The following is a 21,069-nucleotide window of genomic DNA, read 5'->3' as shown; positions in this document are numbered from 1 at the left end:
CTTTAATAGCATTTGCAGTCTTGATTTCCTTCCACCTCTCTGGTTACTCTTCTCCTGTTTCCTACAGTTTAATCAGTTACTACAAATATTACTGTAACATTAAATAAATAAAGGTTTATTATCTTACAGAGAAGAATGTAAAATTTGTATAAATTTTGAGAACCAAACAGGCTTTAAGGAAACCAGGTTGTGGCAGGAAATTTTGAGCAGGTTACACAGTACTCTGTGAGAGATACTGAAAAAAGTTGTGAATCATTCATACATGTTTCATAAATGATTCCTTTCAACAACCTTATAAGGTAGATGGTTGTATTCTTGTTTATCCACAAAGGATTTGAGGTGGGGAAAGATGGGGTATGTTCAGGAAACAGTGCCTTGTTCTTTCCAATTGGAAGGCTAAGTTACAATAAGGTACTACTGAAGATAAGATGTGTTGTTTCCATGTTATGGGGTGCCTTGAATACCAAGGGGAGAAGTTTTTTATTTAATTTTTTAGATAGTGTGGACTGAATTTTTTTTTTTTTTTTTAACCTTGAGTGGCTGGAGTGCAGTGGCACGATCTCAGCTCTGCACCCTCCGCCTCTTGGGTTTGAACGATTTTCCTGCCTCAGCCTCCCAAGTAGTTGGGATTACAGGTGCCTGCCATCATGCCTGGCTAATTTTTGTATTTTTAGTAGAAGCACGGTTTCGCCTTGTTGGCCAGGCTGGTCTCGAACTCCTGACCTCAGATGATCCACCTGCCTCGGCCTCCCAAAGTGCTGGGGAGCCACTGCACCTGGCCAGGTTGAAGATTTTTAAGCTGTGTACAACGTTTTGGGAAAGGAAACCTGTCTTGGCCAAAGATTGATAATCCCATAACGTTAGTTTTAGTGACCAAATGGCACTTCCACTTGAAGCCTTTTTGTAGGCTTTCCGCTGTAATGAATTGAGCCTTCTTTGACACTCCCATAGCACTTTGTCATACCTTTGATGTAGCACACTTCTCATGTGTCATAATTACTTGTTTGTATTTGGCTTCCCCGTTGGATTTTAGCTCTTCTAGAATAGGATTATTAGTTTATGGGTAATGTTGATTTTGGTAATCTTTCCTCATCCCTATCTCAGTGGTTGGCAAAATAAATGGTTCTTGAATTAGTAAATGAATAAAGAGTTTGAATTTTGAATCTTTTGTCTGAATAGCTTCTCAGAATGCATCTTTTTTATATTTTTACTGATTACAGGGTTGAATAAATTAGAAGGCACTCCTACTTCCTCTCTGCTGATACATATGTTTTAGTTAGTTAAATCTATTTTGATAGAGGAGTTCTGTGACTTTAAAGGCCTATGACTTTGCAGACACTCATACAGTGTACAGCATACCCTATGCAAATCAGCTGTCTGTTCAGGTCTTGTGTTTGTTTTCCCCATAGACATAATCCAGCCGTTAGTTGTTCAAAGCAGCAGATGGGAGAAGGAATCCGTGGAGATGTGGATTTATTAGCTCTCACAATGAAAGACCACACTGGTTATGCTAAGGGTTAGAAGATTTCTGCTGAATGAAAGGGACATGGATCCTATTTTTTGTGCTGTTTTCAGCAGTGTGGCAATTTCTTGTGACTATAATCAGTTGTAAAAAGACCAGAAAAAGATCTTGTAAATAGACTTTCCTTCAAGCCCTAGACTGTTGGTTGCAGCTGTCATAATTATAGGAGGGACTGCTTTTCTTCCTTTTTGAGTGCAGACTGAATCTGGCCTTTAGTTATTGCTATATTTACACCTTAGGTAGTATAACTGGCTGATTGTGTGCTTTATACATACCTTTATCTGTCAAATTAGGAAGTTTGGATTCATATCTCCTGAATTTTGTTGGAGAGTAATTATTGTAGCATGTCTTATAGTTTGGAAAAAATGATTGAATTTAATGTGTTAAACTCACTTCCTAAAAATACAGTGCTGCCTTCACTAACAATTTTGTGTGTGTGACTTATTAGAAAGATCAGCAACTTTCCTTTTTGTTTACTAAGATTCTGACAATTACCATAAAGTTGGAAAGTTTAAACGTTGCTTATGGAGTGTTTAAGGGACAGAATCATATCACGAGAACAATCTTTCACTCTTAAAATCTAAAAGATTATGTATTTTGAGCCATGAATTAAGAAACAGACGCATCTTTAAACTTGGCTGAAGTTCTACTTTAAAAATGGCAGCCAGTAACCAAAGAAACAATTCTTGAGATCATTAAAGCTTGGATAAAATGAGACTTTTTCATGCTGTGCCCTTTTAGAAGTCTGGGGGAATGGGGAGCGTTTCCTGTGACAGCACTGTAAGTGATGAATAGCTGAATGAATTTGTCCATGCTCAGAACTCACAACACGTGGACTAGCCCCCTCCTGCACATAAAAGAGCAGGGAAACCGGCCTTAGCAATGATCTAGCTCCTGAAAAAAGAGGCTTTCGTTACTGTCCAAGAAGTGAAGACCAGTGAGTCTAGCGATAAAGAAACAAAAGAGCCCCTGACAGTATCGAAAGAATCTGACATTTGCTTTGTCTGTACAAAGGATGAAAGGAATTTTGCCGACTTAGTCAAAACAATAACTGGTTTTATATCATTTTGAGTCTAAAATACAGGCATCAGAATCATATGTTTTTCTTTGTATTTCTGAAGAATTGTCATCTTTTTAAAAACGTATGTGGAGTGGTTTTGTTTCTGGAAAGGAAAACGTGACATGGATTTTATAAGCTTAGTAGCTGTAGGTGGAGACTCTTGTTTTGTTTGCTAAACCTTTTTAATAAGCAGCAAAGTCAGGATATCAAAGATTGGAATTTTTCCCCTGGAACCTTTTGTTCTTTTCTTAGTACTTCAAATAATTTCAACCAAAGGGGTATGCATGGAAAATGAAAACAAATATGAAGTCTTTCCGCTATTTGGCAGTGCTTCAGATGAGATGTATCTGTACTCCTGTGAAGAAAGATGTGATTCTGATATGAGGCAGTGATTGTATACTTATGCTGGACGGAGGGATAACTGGTTTAGTGGAACAGTGGGTTAGTGGTGTGCTGAAAGGATTGCTTGCCTCTTTATCCAGCAGTAAGTAGGCACTAATAGTTGACTGTCTGGGGAGTGGCTTTTTTTTGTCTGATATCATGGATGATTCCAGTATTCTGAGAAGGAGAGGGTTACAGGTGAGTAAAAGAAAACCTTTTTCACTGATCTCCTTCCTTTTAATGTCTCTTGTAAATGTACTGAACAGGTTGTTATAATTTATTTAATTCATTTGAGGTAGGAGGCAGGGTGGAGTGCAGCTAAGTTCCTCTTTATTCTTTGATGTATAGTTATAATTAGAGAACTTATCTAAAATCTTGCTATTTTGATAGAAAAATGCTGCTTGGGCTTATTTACACTGTATTTAGTGAGTAGAGCAACTAAATCAGACCTGTATGGGATACAATCCTAGTTTAGAACATTAGACATTACTGCTGACAGATTGTTTACGGTGAACATATTCTGTTTCTGACCACCATGCCTGGGCTGCCCCCCATTAAGTCACATGTATGGTAGTATATGCTTGATTCTATACATAGTTTTAAGAACTTTTCTAAATTATCACTTTGCCTATATACGTTCCATCTACTTATCTGTTGTCTGTCTGTCTTGTCTGTCCATCCATCCGTCTGTCTGTCTACCTGTCTACCTACCTACCTACCTACCTACCATTTTTTCCTTCTTAAATCATAGGTAGTTTGTTAGATGAAGAGGTATGTAAGATGTAACAGTGAATGAAAATAGACTGATAGGCAACCTTCAACTGAGTTTTAATGAATATCCTTAGCACTAAAAGAATACATGCCAAATTTGATGATTATTTTTTTCATGCTTTGTAGATTATCTCATCTTAGTCTTGTTAGCAAAGAGCAAGCCAGCTTCTAGTCTATCACTGAATGTTTTTGAGAATTGACATAATGAAGATTCTAGTGTAAATCACTGAGCTAATCAATCAACCTGTGATGGTTTAGTCATGAACTGTAGCTATTTCTGTTGTTTTCATTTTGTTTATTTGACATTATTTATAAAGCACTTTTTTTGTACAAAATACCTAAGGATTTTAAAATTATCATGAATTAACATTATTTTAGTTTCTTTAAAGTTCTCAGGTAGAAAATGTATAGGATTAGTAAACTTAAAATATAAATTTAAACAAATTGTATTGTTTCTAGTTATTATATGTACTTCTTATTGATGGTGCTGTAAACATTCAGAGCCCGTAGGGAGCACCCACTGAATCTTTAGCAGTTGTCCAGTATGACCTGGGCTTTAAAAGTCAATAACATAAACTCCAGCGCCTGATACTAATTTCTCCTGTTAGCACAGTTGATTCGATGAGATTTGTCACTTGATTTCTTGGGGTTATTTTGAGTAGTATTTATATAGTACTGTACTCAGATGACCTCTCATATGTAGTGATGTATGTTCAAGCAGCTGCTAATTAAAAATGGCTGGCTCTGTAAGCCCATTTAGTTGCACTGCTTATTTATATCTTTATTTCTCTTTAGTTGCTAGGATTCAGAAAGGGAATCCTATTTGTTGAATGGGAAATATTTCCTGTTTTGTGTTAAATCATTCGTTTTCTCCCTGATGCCTGAGTCAGTCTCTAGTATTTGCTACCTTGTTTACTGATGCCCTTCCTCTCGAGTCTTTGTTTCTATCTAGCAGGAGTTCTAAACTGCCAGATTACATAGCACTGGAAGATCTTTTCCTACAGCCTTATACTTATAAAAAATTTTTCCCCTTATTTATTTTGTCTACTTTTTTTTTTTTGAGATGGAGTCTCTGTCACCCAGGCTGGAGCGTGCAGTGGCGTGATCTTGGCTCATTGCAACCTCCACCTCCCAGGTTCAAGTGATTCTCCTGCCTCTGCCTCCCCAGTCAAGTAGCTGGGGAATTACAGGCATGTGCCACCACACCTGGCTAATTTTTTGTATTTTTAGTAGAGACGGTGTTTCACCATGTTGGCCGGCCGGGTCTCAAACTCCTGACCTCAGGTGATCCACCTGCCTCGGCCTCCCAATTGCTGGGATTACAGATGTGAGCCACCACACCCAGCCTATTTTGCCTATTTTTAAAAAATAAACTTTAAGGTTCATTCTCCAGAAGATTGCTTTGGAACATTCCAAAACAGAGCTAATGCTTGAAAAGCAGCAGTTTAGATTATTTGTTTTAAATAGTTACATTATAATGTAAAGATTTAAAGGTAAGTTTTATTAATAGATTTATATAAATAAACACACAAAGGTAAAGTGTGCCTGGTGGTACAGGTAATCTACTGGGTAACCTCGGATTTGAAGGTGAAAATCCAAATAAATGTTTGGCTTCGCTAATTGCTTTCTGGTGAAATAGATTTCCTAAAACTTTTCCAGAAGATCAGCTAAAACACAGCCTACTTTGATACCTCCAGGTTTTTCTGCAGAGTTTCTTGGGAGGTAGCAGAATAGTAAACAGTGCATTTAGAAGTTCCCATGAGAGCAAAGACCTTGTCTATTTTGTTCAAATTACAGTTCTGCCATGTTCTAGTCATATAACCACAGCCAAATTTCATTTCATTTCTGTACTCCACAGGTATATTGAGAGTAGACAGTGGAGGCAAGGGCTGCAGCAAAAAGACCAATTATGAGACTGTTGTGGTCAAAAAAAGCAAGAAATAATAACAGATTGGAGGGGTGATAGCAGTGGACGATGTGGAGGACTTTCTTATTGGCCATTTTTACAGATACGTGAAGCTCAGTAGCTTCCTCAAGGACAGACAAGTAGGTGTATGGCCAGGCTAGATGTATAGGTTAGGGTACTCTGAACTACAAGTAACAGAAATTTTGACTCTGAGTGGTTTAAATGTTAGGTAAATGTATTGACTCACAATACATTTTGTGGATGGGTTTCAGAGTTGGGTAATCTGGTGTCTTTGCTCAGCTTCATTGCTCTTTTGTCTTCCTCTGTGTTTTGGCCTCATTCTCAAACTTGCTTCCTATGTGTTAGAAAAAGAACTGTAGCGGTTTCAGTCTGCACAGTCACACACTACAACATCCCTACGTCTTAATGGTAAAAGGGCATCTGGGAGATTATGTGTGAGCATCTTTTCTTTACACTAGAGGAGCCTCTGTCGGTGTAGGAATTGACACTGTTTTGCTTGAAAAGCTGTTCAAGTTGGGTCTTTTTTGTGGTAAAAATTGGCTTTCATCTTACATCTACTTTTGAAGCATCTACACATGGAGAGACATTTGAGATTGAAGTTCCTTGTGAATTGAAGGAGGTGCTTTTATATTTGCCCTGTTTCCCAATCAACTTTATGGGGGATGATTTTAACTTTGAAAGGTCAGGGACTAGCCACCATAAGCAAATTTTTGTTGTCAACTCCCTTAGTGCCATAATTTCCACATTATTTGCCCATAAGGCAGATACAGTAATCAGTCTTCATTGTATAGACAGTGCAATTTCCCAGGTTCTGAATTGAAAATATTTGTTGTGCTGATAAAATTATTGCCTTCGGGCAAAAACTAAATTGTATAGTATTTTATGCAACCCCCCAACCCCCTGCTTGCTTTTTGCCTTTGCTGTTCAAAAACGAGAGTACTTAGAGTGTCATTGTTTACGGGTACTTAATTATTTTGGAGGATATATGACAACATAATGCATACTGGGAAGCATTATTATTGAGAAAGCCTTCTTGGGACTTTTTTTATTTTGCAAATTATGACTGTCATAAATTATGGTCATCTTACAAAATGTGATTCGCTAATTTTTAGTTCTTAAAAACAATCTTCAAGAACCAGGTAGATTTCAGACATTCAATTTCTTCTTGAAATTTCATTTTAAAAAGGCTGATGACATGGATAAAAATGTAACCTAATTATTTGCTTCTGTTGTTTTACATTTCCTTGTTCTTTTCTGTGGGAAGCTTGATAAAGGAAAAATTTCAGTTTGTACTCTTCAGTTTTTAGTACCACTAAGATGTTTTCATTGAGTTAGTAAATTAGATGGCTTTGAAGGTTAAGGAATTTATCTCACTCTTGTCCCTCTTCTTTGCCCTGACTCATGTATTCCTATTCTATGTTGCAGCTACACCAGTCTTGTACATTTGTTTGTTTTTTTTTCATAGTCATTTTTTTCTGACATTCCCCCCCATTCCTGAGTGGTTTTATCCTCCTTTTCTACCTATCAACCTTCTGATAATCCCCATGCAGTTAAGACCTGAGTACCTAATTTTCAAATATTATAGTCATTATGGGTAACTCCAGTATCTTTGTAGACAAGGATAATCAGTCCAGCCTCAGATCTTTAGAATTCCTTGGCTATCTGGAGTCTATGTTAACAATACATTCCTGTAGACTCCATGTATTCTGTAGAGGGAACTGTTTGATTCAGAAATCTTACAGTGATTTACAATTACATCCCTTGATCACCTCTGAATTAAATTCTGGTGTTGTCTGTGTAAATCTAGATTACAAATTGGTGGTCTGGTGACTGTTTCCCGTAGATATATTTTATTTAGCCACCTTTGGAGATTTAAAGAAAAATCAACCAACATAGTCTCTATCAGTCCTCTTTTGTTTTATCCTCTGCTGCTTTATATATTTACTGAATTTCATCTATTCTAAGGCGCACATCTTTTTACTTTATAACAGCTTTGAAATAGCAGTGTTACTCTTGATGGTGTGTTATACGTTAATTGGCCAGGCTTATTTTTGCTTTGCATTTTTAAAAATGTTTCTTACTGTTACAAAAAATAACAGTATCTTTTGCAATTGATAGTTTTTCAGATTTGATAAAGTACAGTATATTACCTTACTGGCTCATTAAAGCATTTGAGTTTGCACCATTTATGTCTCAATGTAAAGACCTCCACCTTTTTTTTTTTTTTTTTTTAGCTCTCTCCCTTTCCTTTTTCTAAAGTCTTGAAGATCTCTGTTCCTGTGATTCTTTTGTTTGTTTGTTTTTGAGACAGAGTTTTGCTCTTGTCACCCAGGCTGGAGTGCAATGGTGCAATCTTGTCTCACTGCAACCTCCGCCTCCTGGGTTCAAGCGATTCTCCAGCCTCAGCCTCCTGAGTAGTTGGGATCACAAGTTCCTGCCACCACACCTGGCTAATTTTTGTATTTTTAGTAGAGACGGGCTTTTGCCATGTTGGCCAGGCTAGTCTCGAATTCCTGACCTGAGGTGATCTGCCCACCTTGGCCTCCCAAAGTGCTGGGATTACAGGCATGAGCTACTGTGCCCAGCTTTGGTTCTTTTTATATCTGTTTGACATGCCTTTCTATATCATCTGATATTGTTTTATTTTTTCCCAATTTATTTGAGGTATATAACATTTGTGAATTTTTTATTGTATAACCACTTTCACATTTTGTGGGTAAACCCAACTCAGGAATAATGTATGATTCAGTTTTTTAAAATGCTCATGTATATAATGTAAGTTTCCTACTTTTCATCTTGAGGTAGTTTTGGTAAGGTGTATATTTTTAAGAGTTTGTCCATTTTGTTTATTTTGTTATTTATTGAGATCAATTTGTTTATATATATATATATATAATTTTTTTTCTTTTAAACCTTTGCTGATTTGTTCTTCTGTTTCTCTTTGTATTTCTAATATTGGGTATTAAGACTTTTTTTTCATGATCAAATATCAGTGGAATGCCAAGTACAGTGGCTCATGCCTATAATCCCAGCACTTTGAGAGTGCCAGGTGGGTGAATCACTTGAGCCCAGGAGCTGGAGACCAGCTTGGGCAACATGGTGAGACGTCTCTACAAAAAAAAAAAAAAAAAAAAAAAAAAAAAAAATTTTAAGTAGCCAGGCGTGGCGGTGCACACCTGTAGTTCCGGCTATTTGGGAAGCTGAAGTTGGAGGATCGTTTGAGCCTAGGAGGTCGATGCTGCCGTGAGCCATGATTGTGCCCCTGTACTCCAGCCTGGGTGACAGCAAGACCCAGTCTCAAAAAAAATTAAAATAACAACAACAAAAATTCATGGAAGATTTTTGTTGTTGTTGTTAGTTTTTCCAGAAATCAACTATCCCTTTATTTCAACCTTTTCATATCAGTTTGCTTTTGGTATATCTCTTGCAAATGGCATACAGTAGGTTTTCTTTAAAAAAAAAAAAGTCCTGTTTGTAATGAAAAATTTGTCTGTGTACATTTATTATGATTAATGATATATTTGGACTTGTTTCTGCCATATTATTTTTTGTATTCCATGTCCTACATCTCTATGCCTTACTGTCCCCTTTTTTTTACTCTTTAAAAATATTGGTAGAGTTTTTTGTTTTCTTATTTTCTTTTTCTATTTCTACTGGTGTGTTAGAACAAATTCAAACTTTAACCCCCTCCTGAACACTACAAGCACTCCTTGTCTCTTATTACCTCCCCCAAACTTATTTGACCATGTAATCAAACTGAACTGAAACAGGCCAGTTTAAAAAACAACAAAACCATGAAATTCACTGTAACCAGAGGTGACCCAGTTTACCTGAGCTAGCATGATAAGAAAGTTCTGTTTTAACTCTATAAGGAGAGTCACTTTGTAATGAATAATCTGCTGTTTGTTCCCTGTTTGTGCTTTCTTAACCCCTTTACTGCTTAGAAAGCCAGCCCCCTCTGCTTAGCTCAGCAGAATACACATTCTATTTTAAAGAATGAGATGTTACAGAATTGCAAACAAAAGTCAGTTTGATCTTTAAACTGAAAGTCAGTTTGATCTTTAAACTAAATCTGTTGTAATTTTGTCCTTTGACAATGGTATTGTTATCAGCAGTGGATTCTGAGTAGGCCCTAGAATGTTCACCACTCCTACCCTAACCCCAAGCAGTGTTATTTATGTTAGTTACATTATGTGGGTTTAATTATGAGTTACATAAAGAGACATATAATATTTTAGTGGCAGAGAATACGTTTTTTTCATCATTGACTTGTTTGTTTTTCTTGAGTTCTCACTATGTTACCTAGGCTGGTCTCAAACTCTGGGCTCAAGTGATCCTCCCGCCATGGCCTCCCAAAGTGTTGGGATTACAGGCGTCAGGCGTGAGCCACAGCACCTTGCCTCATTGATTTTAAATGTTAGTTGAAAAGTTATTGTCTCCAAAACCCAATTCTCTATCCACTTCCAATGGAGTGGATTATTGGGTTATATTTCTTAGAGTCCGTTAATTTCCTTCTCTGGAAAGAGTGCTGCTACTGCAGCGGGGATCAATATATGTATAGTGTGAGAATTCAATAGCAAATGAGCCAGGCTGAGTCCCAGGGAGGGAGTTGCCTCAGGCAGAGACAGCTTTGACCCATAGTCATCTCCATGCTGGTGACTGTTGACATAAAGGACAAGGACCAGCCTTGTGACTCCTGGCTTGCATATTTACTTGTGGGGGTAGCGGTTACTGCCTTTGGACACTTGGCCTTTGTCTTTTCTTTGGAAATATTTTATGGCTTTAGTCATTGTGAATAATGAGTAGCGCATATAGGCAGTGAATCCTCATCTGTGTGAATAGCACCATTTCGTGGTGTTTTTTTTTTTATTTTGAGATGGAGTTTTGTTCTTGTTTCCCAGGCTAGAGTGCAATGGTGCAATCTCGGCTCACCGCAACGTCCGCCTCCTGGGTTCAAGAGATTCTCCTGCCTCAGCCTCCTGAGTAGCTGTGATTACAGGCATGCGTTACCACGCCCTGCTAATTTTCGTATTTTTAGAAGAGACGGGGTTTCTCCATGTTGGGCAGGCTGGTCTCAAACTCCCAACCTCAGGTGATCCACCAGCCTCGGCCTCCCAAAGTGCTGGGATTACAGGCGTGAGCCACCACGCCCGGCCATGAATGGCACCATTTCGTGTTTTATTTAATACCTTTAGAAGTTTGCTTTGTGGACAATGAAAGAGAGTGACTGGTTATTTCTCTAGGATTTAGTATGTATAACTTTCTTTGTAACTTCAGAATATAGTTTAATATCTTTTATTTTGTTCAGTATAGTGAAACATTAATTAAAGTTCTTTGGGAAATATCATAATTGGCAGAAAGTATCAAAATGTATCAATTTGAGGGATCCAAATGGTAATAAAATTTTGGAGACTGTTTAAACAATATACCTTGAATATTTGGGGTGGAGTGATAGGGATGGAGTATTGGGGATGGGGTTAGTTTTTAGAGAATAGCATCTTATCACTTAGCTTTAGAGCTTCGCTACTGGTGGGTTAGATTAGAAAAATGCAATTTCTTCTTCTTCTTTTTTTTTTTTTTTTTTTTTTTTGAGATGGGTCTTGCTCTGTCACCCAGGCTGGAGTCCAGTGGCGTGATCTTGGCTCACTGCAACCTTCACCTCTGGTCTCAAGCGATCCTCCCACCTCGGTCCCCTGAATAGTTGGGACTACAGGCGTGCGCCACCACTCCTGGCTAATTTTTTTTGAACTTTTTTATTAGAGACGAGGTCTCACTGTGTTGCTCAGGCTGGTCTTGAACTCCAGAGCTCAAGGGATCCTCCTGCCTTGGCCTCCCAAAGTGCTGGGGTTACAGGTGTGAGCCACCACACATGGTCAGTTTCTTATTATTAATCCAAAGTGTCTTACTTTAAACTTTTATGTTTATTTTTAAAATTCAAGCCTAGGAATAACTTTTGTGAGAAAGGCAGAGTAGGTATTTTTATCTCAGGTGAACAGGTAAGAATAATGAGGTTTAGAAAGGTTTAATGACTGACCAAGATTTTATAAGGAAGTAAGTAGCAGAATTGTGTTCACGTATTTTTCAGACTGAGTCCTAGTTTCTTTATACCATGTAGAAATATCCTGTTAATATCATCAAGCTGTTCATCAAACTCAAATGAGAATAACACATTATTTATAGAATAAAGGTTTTTGTTTTTTTGTTTTTGTTTTTTCTTCTTGAGACAGAATCTCTCTCTGTTGCCCAGGCTGGAGTGCAGTGGTGTGATCTTGGCTTACTGCAGCCTCTGCCTCCCAAGCTCAAGTGATCTTCCCACCTCAGCCCCCTGAGTAGCTGGGACCACTGGCACATACCAATATGCCCAGCTATTTTTTGTAGTTTTTGTAGAGATGGGGTTTCACCATGTTGCCCAGTCTGGTCTCGAACTCCTGAGCTCAAGCAATCCTCTCGCCTCGGCATCCCAAAGTGCTGGGATTACAGGTATGAGCCACTGTGACTGGTCTAAAGTATTTTCATGTACATTACTTTATTTGACTTTTACAACTGCTGTATCTAAGCCTTTGAGGTAGATGGAATCCCAGGTCACACAGTTACATGTTTTTGAGCCATGACAGAAGCCTAGTTTTCCAAACTTTAAATTTTGTGTTCTTGACCAGGCATGGTGGCTTACGCCTGTAATCCCAGCGCTTTGGGAGGCGGAGGTGGGTGGATCACAAGGTCAGGAGATAATGTTCCTTTTAAGACTAGATAGTAAATGATATTAACATAGATTTTCTTCCTAGGTAATATTTTTCTCTTCTTAAAGCATTCCAACTCTCCATGGAGTAACTACCAGCCAGGAGACTGTCAGTAAATAATATGTGATAATAGAGCATATTCTTCCCCTAGTAAAGCTTCTTGCTGAAATTATTGCAATTGATAGTTTTCATCAATGCAACTCCAAACTGGTAGACAGGACCCTATTGTGTGCCTTATAATGATGATAAAAATAATAGTATGAACCATTTACTTACTTGATGGATTCATAGATTTATTCATCCAGTATTCATTTGTTGCCTACTAGGCTAGGTATTCTGCTGGATGCCAGGAATGTCCTTGAGAGCAAGACTAATTCCTACTCTCCTGGAGCTAACAGTCAAAGAAAACAGATAATTTAGCAAATAATTATAATAACGAGTGAAGTAGGTATGATTGAGGAATTAAAGGAATATTTGGATAATATATGGAAGGAGGCTGGGGAAACTGTAGAAAAACTTTCCAGAGGAAACAAAGTTTAAGCTGAAGTCCAGGAATGTATAAAAAGAGATAAAGAAAAGTAATCCAGACCAGGAGAACAATAAGTGTGAAGACCTGAAGGTGAAAGAAAGCATGGCAAGCCTGAGTCCAAAACTCCAATAAGACTGGAAAATTGTGCAAATGATACTGAGGAGGGAGGCAGTCAGAGCCAGGTAGTGCCCTGTAGACTACAGGAAGGATTTTAGACTTTATCCATTGCAGAATTATAAGAGAGAAAGGACCCATTTAAAAAAGTTATTTTTGGCTGGGCATGGTGGCTCACGCCTGTAATCCCAGCACTTTAGGCGACCGAGGCAGGTGGATCACCTGGGGTCAGGAGTTCGAGACCAGCCTTACCAACATGGTGAAACCCTGTCTGTACTAAAAATACAAAAATTAGCTGGACGTGGTGGCGCATGCCTGTAATCCCAGCTACTTGGGAGGCTGAGGCAGGAGAATCGCTTGAACCTGGGAGGCGAACGTTGCAGTGAGCCAAGATCGCGCCACTGCACTCCAGCCTGGGTGACAGAACGAGACTTCATCTCAAAAAAAAAAAAAAAAAAAAAAAAAAGTTATTTTTGACTTCAGTATTTATTTCATTATACCCACAGTTATCACTCAGAAAACAGGTACTATATATGATATTTACATTGATATAACATTAATCAAGGGGGCAAAACTGAATGAAAGGGAGACCAATTAGAAGGATGTTATAGGATGATGGTGGCTTTTGCCCAGGGAAGTAGAAGTGAATTGACAGATTAAAGATAGGTATTTTCGAAGTAGAATTGGCCGAGCTTGATGAATAATGGATGTAGAAAGTGAGAGAAAGTGAAAAATCAAGAATGACCCTGGGTTTGGTGGTACCATCATCAAAATAGAAAACAGAGAAGGAGCGAGACTGAGTAGAAAGATCAGCTGAGTTTTAGACATATTGGGGACAAGGTAGTTATATGTACAACTATAGAGGTCAGCAAAAAGATCTGGGATAGAGATACAAATTTGAGATGGTAAAATATGTAGAGAAAGGAGAGTGTACAAGCAGAACTTCAAGGACAGTCCACATTTAAGGGTCTAAGGTGATGAAGGATGAGCCTGCAAAGGTGTTTAAATGGTGTGTTTGTGGGGATAAGAGGAAAAACAAGAGAATGTGGCTTCATGGCAAGAAAAGTCTTCCAGGACAGAAGAGTGAATTGTACTATCAGGTGCTGTTGAGCAGTGGAGCCAAAAAAGATAGGTGGACTAAAAATGCAGTGAAGCTTCATTACACTGGCGTTATACATTACATTGGCAGTGTGGCAAGAATGGTTTAAATGAGCTGGTAAGGTCTGGGGATATTTATAGAGTGTTGAAGAATGAGTAGGAAGTGAGAAATTAGAGACATTGGATGTAGATAACTCATTCAAGAAGTGTAGTTGTGAAGGGAAATAAAATTGATAAGGCAGTGTTTGTAGAGGGATGTGTAGTTATTAAGGGAATGTATTTCCTTATCTCAAGCTGGAATAGACTTGAATGTGTTCAGAATGCTAATCAGGAAGATCATTAAGAACATGAAGAGTCAAGAGATAATGAGTAGATCAGAGAAGGCTGAATGGAATGGGCTTCACCTGATATTGTAATGTATTACCAGGTATTACCAGCCTAGTTGCTGGAAGGTTATGAGTAAAATAATTTATGGTTATCTGTCTAAATGGGAGTACTCTTGCCTCAGCCAAGTTTCCTGATTGTGTAGCTTTTCTCCCCAACTCGCTGTGAATATTGCCTGGGAAAAGGAGGATTGAGAAATCATTGCTCCTTGGACTACCTTTATGTGGTTGGGCCCTTCTTGTTCCACTGTGCCTTAGTTGTCACAGAATGTACTGATCTGGAGTCCTGGGCATCAAATGCAGGCTTTTGTATAGGTGTAAGGAAGTCGGAAGGGATGCATTTCCACGGATGCATTTCTGTGCCTCTAAAGGAATGCAGAGAGGGGCATATATGCATTTTAGGAAATTTTATTATTGTTAGCCAAAAATATAGTCTACCATATTACCCATTTAAACTATTCAAGAAGTCAGAACTGTCATGTAGATTCAAAGAACAAATATTTCCAGTTTTATATACATTGTTTCAGAAAGTAGAAAAAGAGGATCTATTACCTTAGCACATTTTATGTGTCTTCGTCTGTTCGTGCTGCTATAAAGAAATACCACAGATTGGATAATTTATAAAGAACAGACATTTATTTTCTCACAGTCCTGGAGTCTGAGAAGTCCAAGATCAAGGTGCTGGCATTTGTGTGGTGAGTGCCTTCTTGCTGTTTCTTCACATGGTGGAGGATGGAAAGGCAAAAAGGGCTAAAAGCTGTATGAAGCCTCTTTTTTTCTTTTAATTTTGATTTTTTTGAGATGGGGTCTTGCTCTGTTGGCCAAGCTGACCTCAGACTCCTGGGCTTAAGCGATTCTCCTGCTTCAGTCTCCTGAGTAGCTGGGACTACAGGTGCACATCACAATGCCTGGCTTAAAGCCTTATGAAGGCCTTAATCCCGTTTACAAGAGAGGAGGCCTCATGACCTAATCACCTGCTACAGGCCCCACCTCGTAATACTATCACATTGGATTTTAAAGTCCAATGTGAATTTTGGATGAGACACAAACATTGAAACCTTAGCAGTGAGGATAGTATAAGTATGATGTCAAAATTGGACAAGAACAATTTGAGACGAGAAAGTATATAGGCCAGTCTTACTTATTAACATACAGGCAAATATCCTAAATAAAAGTTTCTAGGCCTAGATACTTTTATTAGTGAAAACTGTTAATAATTAAGGAAGAAATAACACCAGTCTTACATAAATTCTTTCAGAAAATAGAGGAGTAAGGAACAGTTCCCAGTCAGTTTTAGGAGACCGGCATAATTGTGATACAAAAATCTGACAAAGACATTATAAGAAAATTAGAGATTATTATCCTTTATGAAAATAGGTGCAAAAATCATTAATAAGATATTAGCAAATAAAATCTAGCAATGTATTTGATAAAATTGAAGTTAGGTTGGGCACGGTGGCTCACACCTGTAATCCCAGCACTTTGAGAGGCCAAGGCGGGTGGATCACCTGAGGTCAGGAGTTTGAGACCAGCCTGGCTAACGTGGTGAAACCCCGTCTCTACTAAAAACAAAAATTAGCCAGGCATGGTGGCACATGCTTGTAAACCCAGTTACTTGGGAGGCTGAGGCAGGAAAATCACTTGAACCTGGGAGGCAGAGGGTGCAGTGAGCGGAGATCACGCCACTGCACTCCAGTCTGGGTGATGGAGCAAGGCTCTATCTCAAAAAAAAAAGTTGACTTTAACTCAGAAATGCAAAATTAGTTTAATCTTAGAAAATCAATCACTGTAATTTGCCACATTAACAGAAGAGAAAAACTATGTAAGCATTTCAGTAGATGCAGAGAAAGTATTTGACATAATCCGTGCCCATTTGTGAGAAAGACTATGAACAAATTAGGAATAGAAGAGAACTTGATCAAAAGTTATCCATGAAAAACCTATAACTAACATAATATTAAATATTCAAAATGTTAAATGCTTTTCTTCTAAGATCAGATGAGAAGCAAGACAAAGATGTCTACCACTTCATTTAACATCTTATAGAAAATTCTAGAAAATGGAAAGAAGTAAAACTCTCCCTATTGATGGAAAATATGATTGTTTATATAGAAAAATTCTAAGGAATGTACAAAACATTTATGATTAATAATGATTTTACCAAAGTATAGGATACATGGTCAATATAAAAATTAATTGAATTTCTGTAAACATGCAAGCAATTGGAAAATTAAATAAAAGTTTTTATTTATAATAGCTTTAAAAAGTCTACTTAGGGATGAGCTTAATAAAAGGAGTGCAAGGTATTTTTGTTAAAAACAATAAAACATTGTTCAGAGTAATTAAAGAACTCGGTAAATGGAGAAGTACTATGTTCATGTATTATAAGACTTGATATTTTGAGATATCACTTCTTTCCAAATTGATGTATAATCCCAGCAGGCTTTTTTTTTTGGTAAAAATTAATAATTGGATTCAAAAATTCAAATTGAAATGCAAGAATCTAGAATATCTAAAGCAATCTTGGAAAATAACAAAGTTAAAGGACTGTACAATCTGACTTTAGAACTAAATATAAAACCACAGAATCATGATAGTGTGGTGCTTGCATAGGGCAGAAAAATAGATCAGTAGGATGCAATAGAGAGCCCAGAAAGGTTTAAAAAAAAATTGTTAGGGAAAGGACAGTGTTTTCAATAAATGGTATTGAAATAAGTGGATATCCATATGAAAAAAAATGAACCTTAATTTCATCTCACATACTACCTCAAAATTAATTTTCACTCATTGAAAGGCTCCACTGGCCTGGCATGGTGGCTCACGCCTGTAATCCCAACACTTTGGGAGGCTGAGGCAGGTGGATCACCTGAGGTCAGGAGTTCTAGACCAACTTGACCAATATGGTGAAAACCCATCTCTACTAAGAATATAAAAATTAGCTGGGCATGGTGATGGGTGCCTGTAATCCCAGCTACTCGAGAGGCTGAGGCAGGAAAATCACTTGAATCCAGGAGGTGGAGGTTGCCGCATGCCGAGATTGCACCACTGCGCTCCAGCCTGGGTGACAGAGCAGACTCCATCTCAAAAAAAAAAAAAAAAAAAAAGGCACCACCAATAATTTTAGTAGGCAAGCCATAGATAGAACATATTTGCAAAACATATATGACAAAGGACTTGTATTTAGAAGATTATGAAGAACTCTTATAATTCAATAGTAAAAAGATAACTCAATTTTTAAAAAGGTAAAAAAATTTTAAGATACTTCACAAAGGAATATATATTGATGTTTAATAAGCACATGAAAAGACACTCAACATCGTTAGTCATCAGGAAAATGATTAAAGCCACAATGAGATACCCCTACACACCTAAATGGCTAAAATGTAAAATGACTGATACCATGTATTGGCATGAATGTAGAGCAGTTGGAACTTTCTTATATTATTAATGTGAACGTAACGTATTAGCTAGGATGTGAAGCAGTTGAAACTCTCATACATTGTTAATGGGAATGTAACATGGTATAATCACTTTAGAAAAAGGTCTGGTGGCTTCTTATAAATCTAAATGTATATCTACCCTTTAACTGAGTAATTCTACACTTTTAGGGATTTACCCAAGAGAAATGAAATATAGCTTGTCAAAAGACATGTTACAGGAATGTTAATAGCTGAAAAATGGAATTGGAGAAAGGATAAATTAACTGGGGTATATTATTCATATTGCTATTGTTACCTGCAACAACATGGATAAATCTCACAAATACTATGCTGAGTTGAAGAAGCCTATGTAAAAAGGTTTATATTTGTATGGTTCCATTCATATGAAGTTTTGAGGAAGTAAAAGTAATCTGTGGTGACATAATGAGAATAATATTTGCTTGGGGTAGGAAGATAGTGGTTTGTTTGGGGATTTACGAAGAAAGGACATGGTGGAACTTTCTGGATTGATGGACATGTTCTATATTTTGATAGAGATTTAGGTTATCTGAGTATATATACTTACCAGACTTATCAATTGGCATGCGTAAGATTAAGTAATTTAAGATTTGTACAGTTGAATGTTTGTAAATTTACCTAGAAAAACACACAAAAGAATTGCAATCAAATACTGAATTTTAGCAAAAATAATTTTATAAAATAAGTGAATTTTACAAAAATAAGGCATATTAAACTTATTGTGAAAAGTAAACCGGCTGGCCGTGGTGGCTCACACCTGTGATCTCAGCACTGTGGGAGACCAAGGTGGGAGGATCACTTGAGGTCAGGAGTTTGAGACCAGCCTGGCCAACATGGCGAAACCCTGTCTCTACTAAAAATACGAAAAAATTAGCTGGGCATGGTGGTGCATGCCTGTAATCCCAGCTACTCAGGAGGCTGAGGCAGTAGAATCGCTTGAACCCAGGAAGTGGAGGTTGCAGTGAACCGAGATCGGCCAGCCTGGGTGACAGCGTGAGACTCCATCTCAAAAAAAAAGAAAAGAAAAAAGCAAATCTATAAAATGTTTAGAAGAAAATATAAGCACATATATTCATGACTGTGTATCAGGGATATATTTCTTAGGTGGACAGTTGTTTTGGAGAGCAATTTGGAATATCCAGTACTTTATGACTCAGTAGTTTAACGTCCAAGAAACTTTTTCTACATGTGCACTAGGAAACAACTACAAGAATGTTTACAAGAGTATTGTTTTAATGGAGAAGAAAAAGATGGAAAGAAAATTAAATTTCCATTTACTAGAGAATAGATAAATAAATATTGGTATAGTCATAGACTGGACCACTGTCTGAAGATCAGTGAACTAAAGTGAGATATATCCACATGGGTAAATCTCCCAGTTTTCATAATGTTGGCTGATGTCAACAGAGGAATACATATAATATAATACCATGTATATATAATTTTAAAACATGTAAAACAATACTACTAATTTTTTACAAATCCAAAAACACATATGGAAAATATTTAAAAAATTAAGAATAGTTGTTAATTTAGGACTGGTGGGAGGTGGGACTTGATACACTTGGAAAGCAAGTCACAGGGGCCCCAACTGTTATTGTAAAGGTTATTTCTTATGCCAGTGGTGTGTGAAGTCATCTTTTTGTTATATTATTAACTATACTACTTTATTTGTCTAAAATATTTTCTAATTATCACCCACTGCCCCTAATCCTATTTCATTCCTTCTGTATGCTTGCCACTAATGCCCTTTACAATTCAGCAGCAGTTAATGGCTGGCCTAGAATGCCTGTAATCTACACTGGGGAGATGGTTCCATCTAGTGGGAAAAATGTTGCATGTATTCTATGAGACATTCCTTTTAGGAAGGAAGAATAAAGAAGTAATAGTTTGCCTGAGTCCTTTTATTTCACAAAAATGTAAGAGACAGGCTGGGCACAGTGGCTCACACCTGTAATCCCAGTACTTTGGGAGGCCAAGGCAGGCAGATCACGAGGTCAGGAGATCGAGACCATCCTGGCTAATACGGTGAAACCCCGTCTTTACTAAAAATACAAAAAAAAAATTAGCCAGGCTTGGTGGCGGGTGCCTGTAGTCCCAGCTACTCAGGAGGCTGAGACAGGAGAAAGGTGTGAACCCGGGAGGTAGAGCTTGCAGTGAGCCGAGATCACGCCACTGCACTCCAGCCTGGGAGACAAAATGAGACTCCGTCTCAAAAAAATAAAAATAAAAATAAAAAATAAAATTTAAGAGACAAATAAAAAGTTATTATTTAGAAATATGTGGCCTTTTCCATTATTAAGATAATGCTGTGAATTTCCTAGGACATTTAGGTAGACCAACAGGACTCAGATGGGTTCTTATTTCTAACTTGCATATGTTTTGTTTTTCAGAAGGAGTTGAGCCTTCCAAGAAGAGGCAGCTTGTAAGTAGATGATTATTACCATTATGATTATGATCTCCTACTTAGGAACCCCTCTTGGGAACATTTCCCACTATCATGTGGAGGAATCCCACTCTGTACACAATTTCTTTCTGTATACTCCTGTCTGAGCTAGGGAAGCCAGCAGGCCAACTGACTTCTCCCACTAGGTCAGATCTTCCCCTCTTCCCCATTCCTCCCGACCTCCAAACCTCTTCCGTCTCAGTTTCTACATAGCATTTTGGGAAAGTTACAACTTAAATATTCATCACAGTCTTATACTTGTGCTTTGGGATTTACTGAGTTTTCGTAGACTCAAGCTAAGGAAGTAGGAATATTAAAATGGAAACCCTTTGCATTTACATCTATCCCATAACATGGTATGAGGAGGAGACCAACTTTTCTGATAAGTTGAGGCAAGGCCAGCTAAGTTTGGAGACTATGTTGAATGGAATAGGTTCCCAACCTGTTTGGTTTTTTTCTGGCTTCAGGGTTAGGGGAGATTAATAAATAGTCTTTGTCCCTGGATTTTAATTTCTTATATTCTCTTGGACTGCTTTTCCTCTAGGAATTCTGTTGGGGCAGTATTAGAAATTTGGCCAATCAGAATCTCCTGGAATGTTTGTTAAAGTGCAGAGTGTGAACTTAATGCATTAAAATCTCTGTG

At 37.7% G+C, this 21,069-nt stretch overlaps 1 protein-coding gene across 10 annotated transcripts in view; it reads left to right on the top strand.

The window, feature by feature from the left end:
• Positions 1-21,069, top strand: part of MAST2 (microtubule associated serine/threonine kinase 2) — a 231,660-nt gene that overhangs the window by 61,415 nt on the left and 149,176 nt on the right. For all 10 annotated transcript variants that reach the window (XM_054489601.2, XM_054489590.2, XM_054489581.2 and 7 more), the window contains one exon: positions 20,374-20,405. In XM_054489601.2, coding sequence (XP_054345576.1) covers positions 20,374-20,405 — 32 coding nt within the window. The remainder of the gene's footprint in view (positions 1-20,373; positions 20,406-21,069) is intronic.

Source organism: Pongo pygmaeus, chromosome 1 (genome assembly GCF_028885625.2).
Source record: "Pongo pygmaeus isolate AG05252 chromosome 1, NHGRI_mPonPyg2-v2.0_pri, whole genome shotgun sequence".
NCBI lineage: Eukaryota > Metazoa > Chordata > Mammalia > Primates > Hominidae > Pongo > Pongo pygmaeus.
This window is presented reverse-complemented; position numbering and strand designations above follow the sequence as displayed.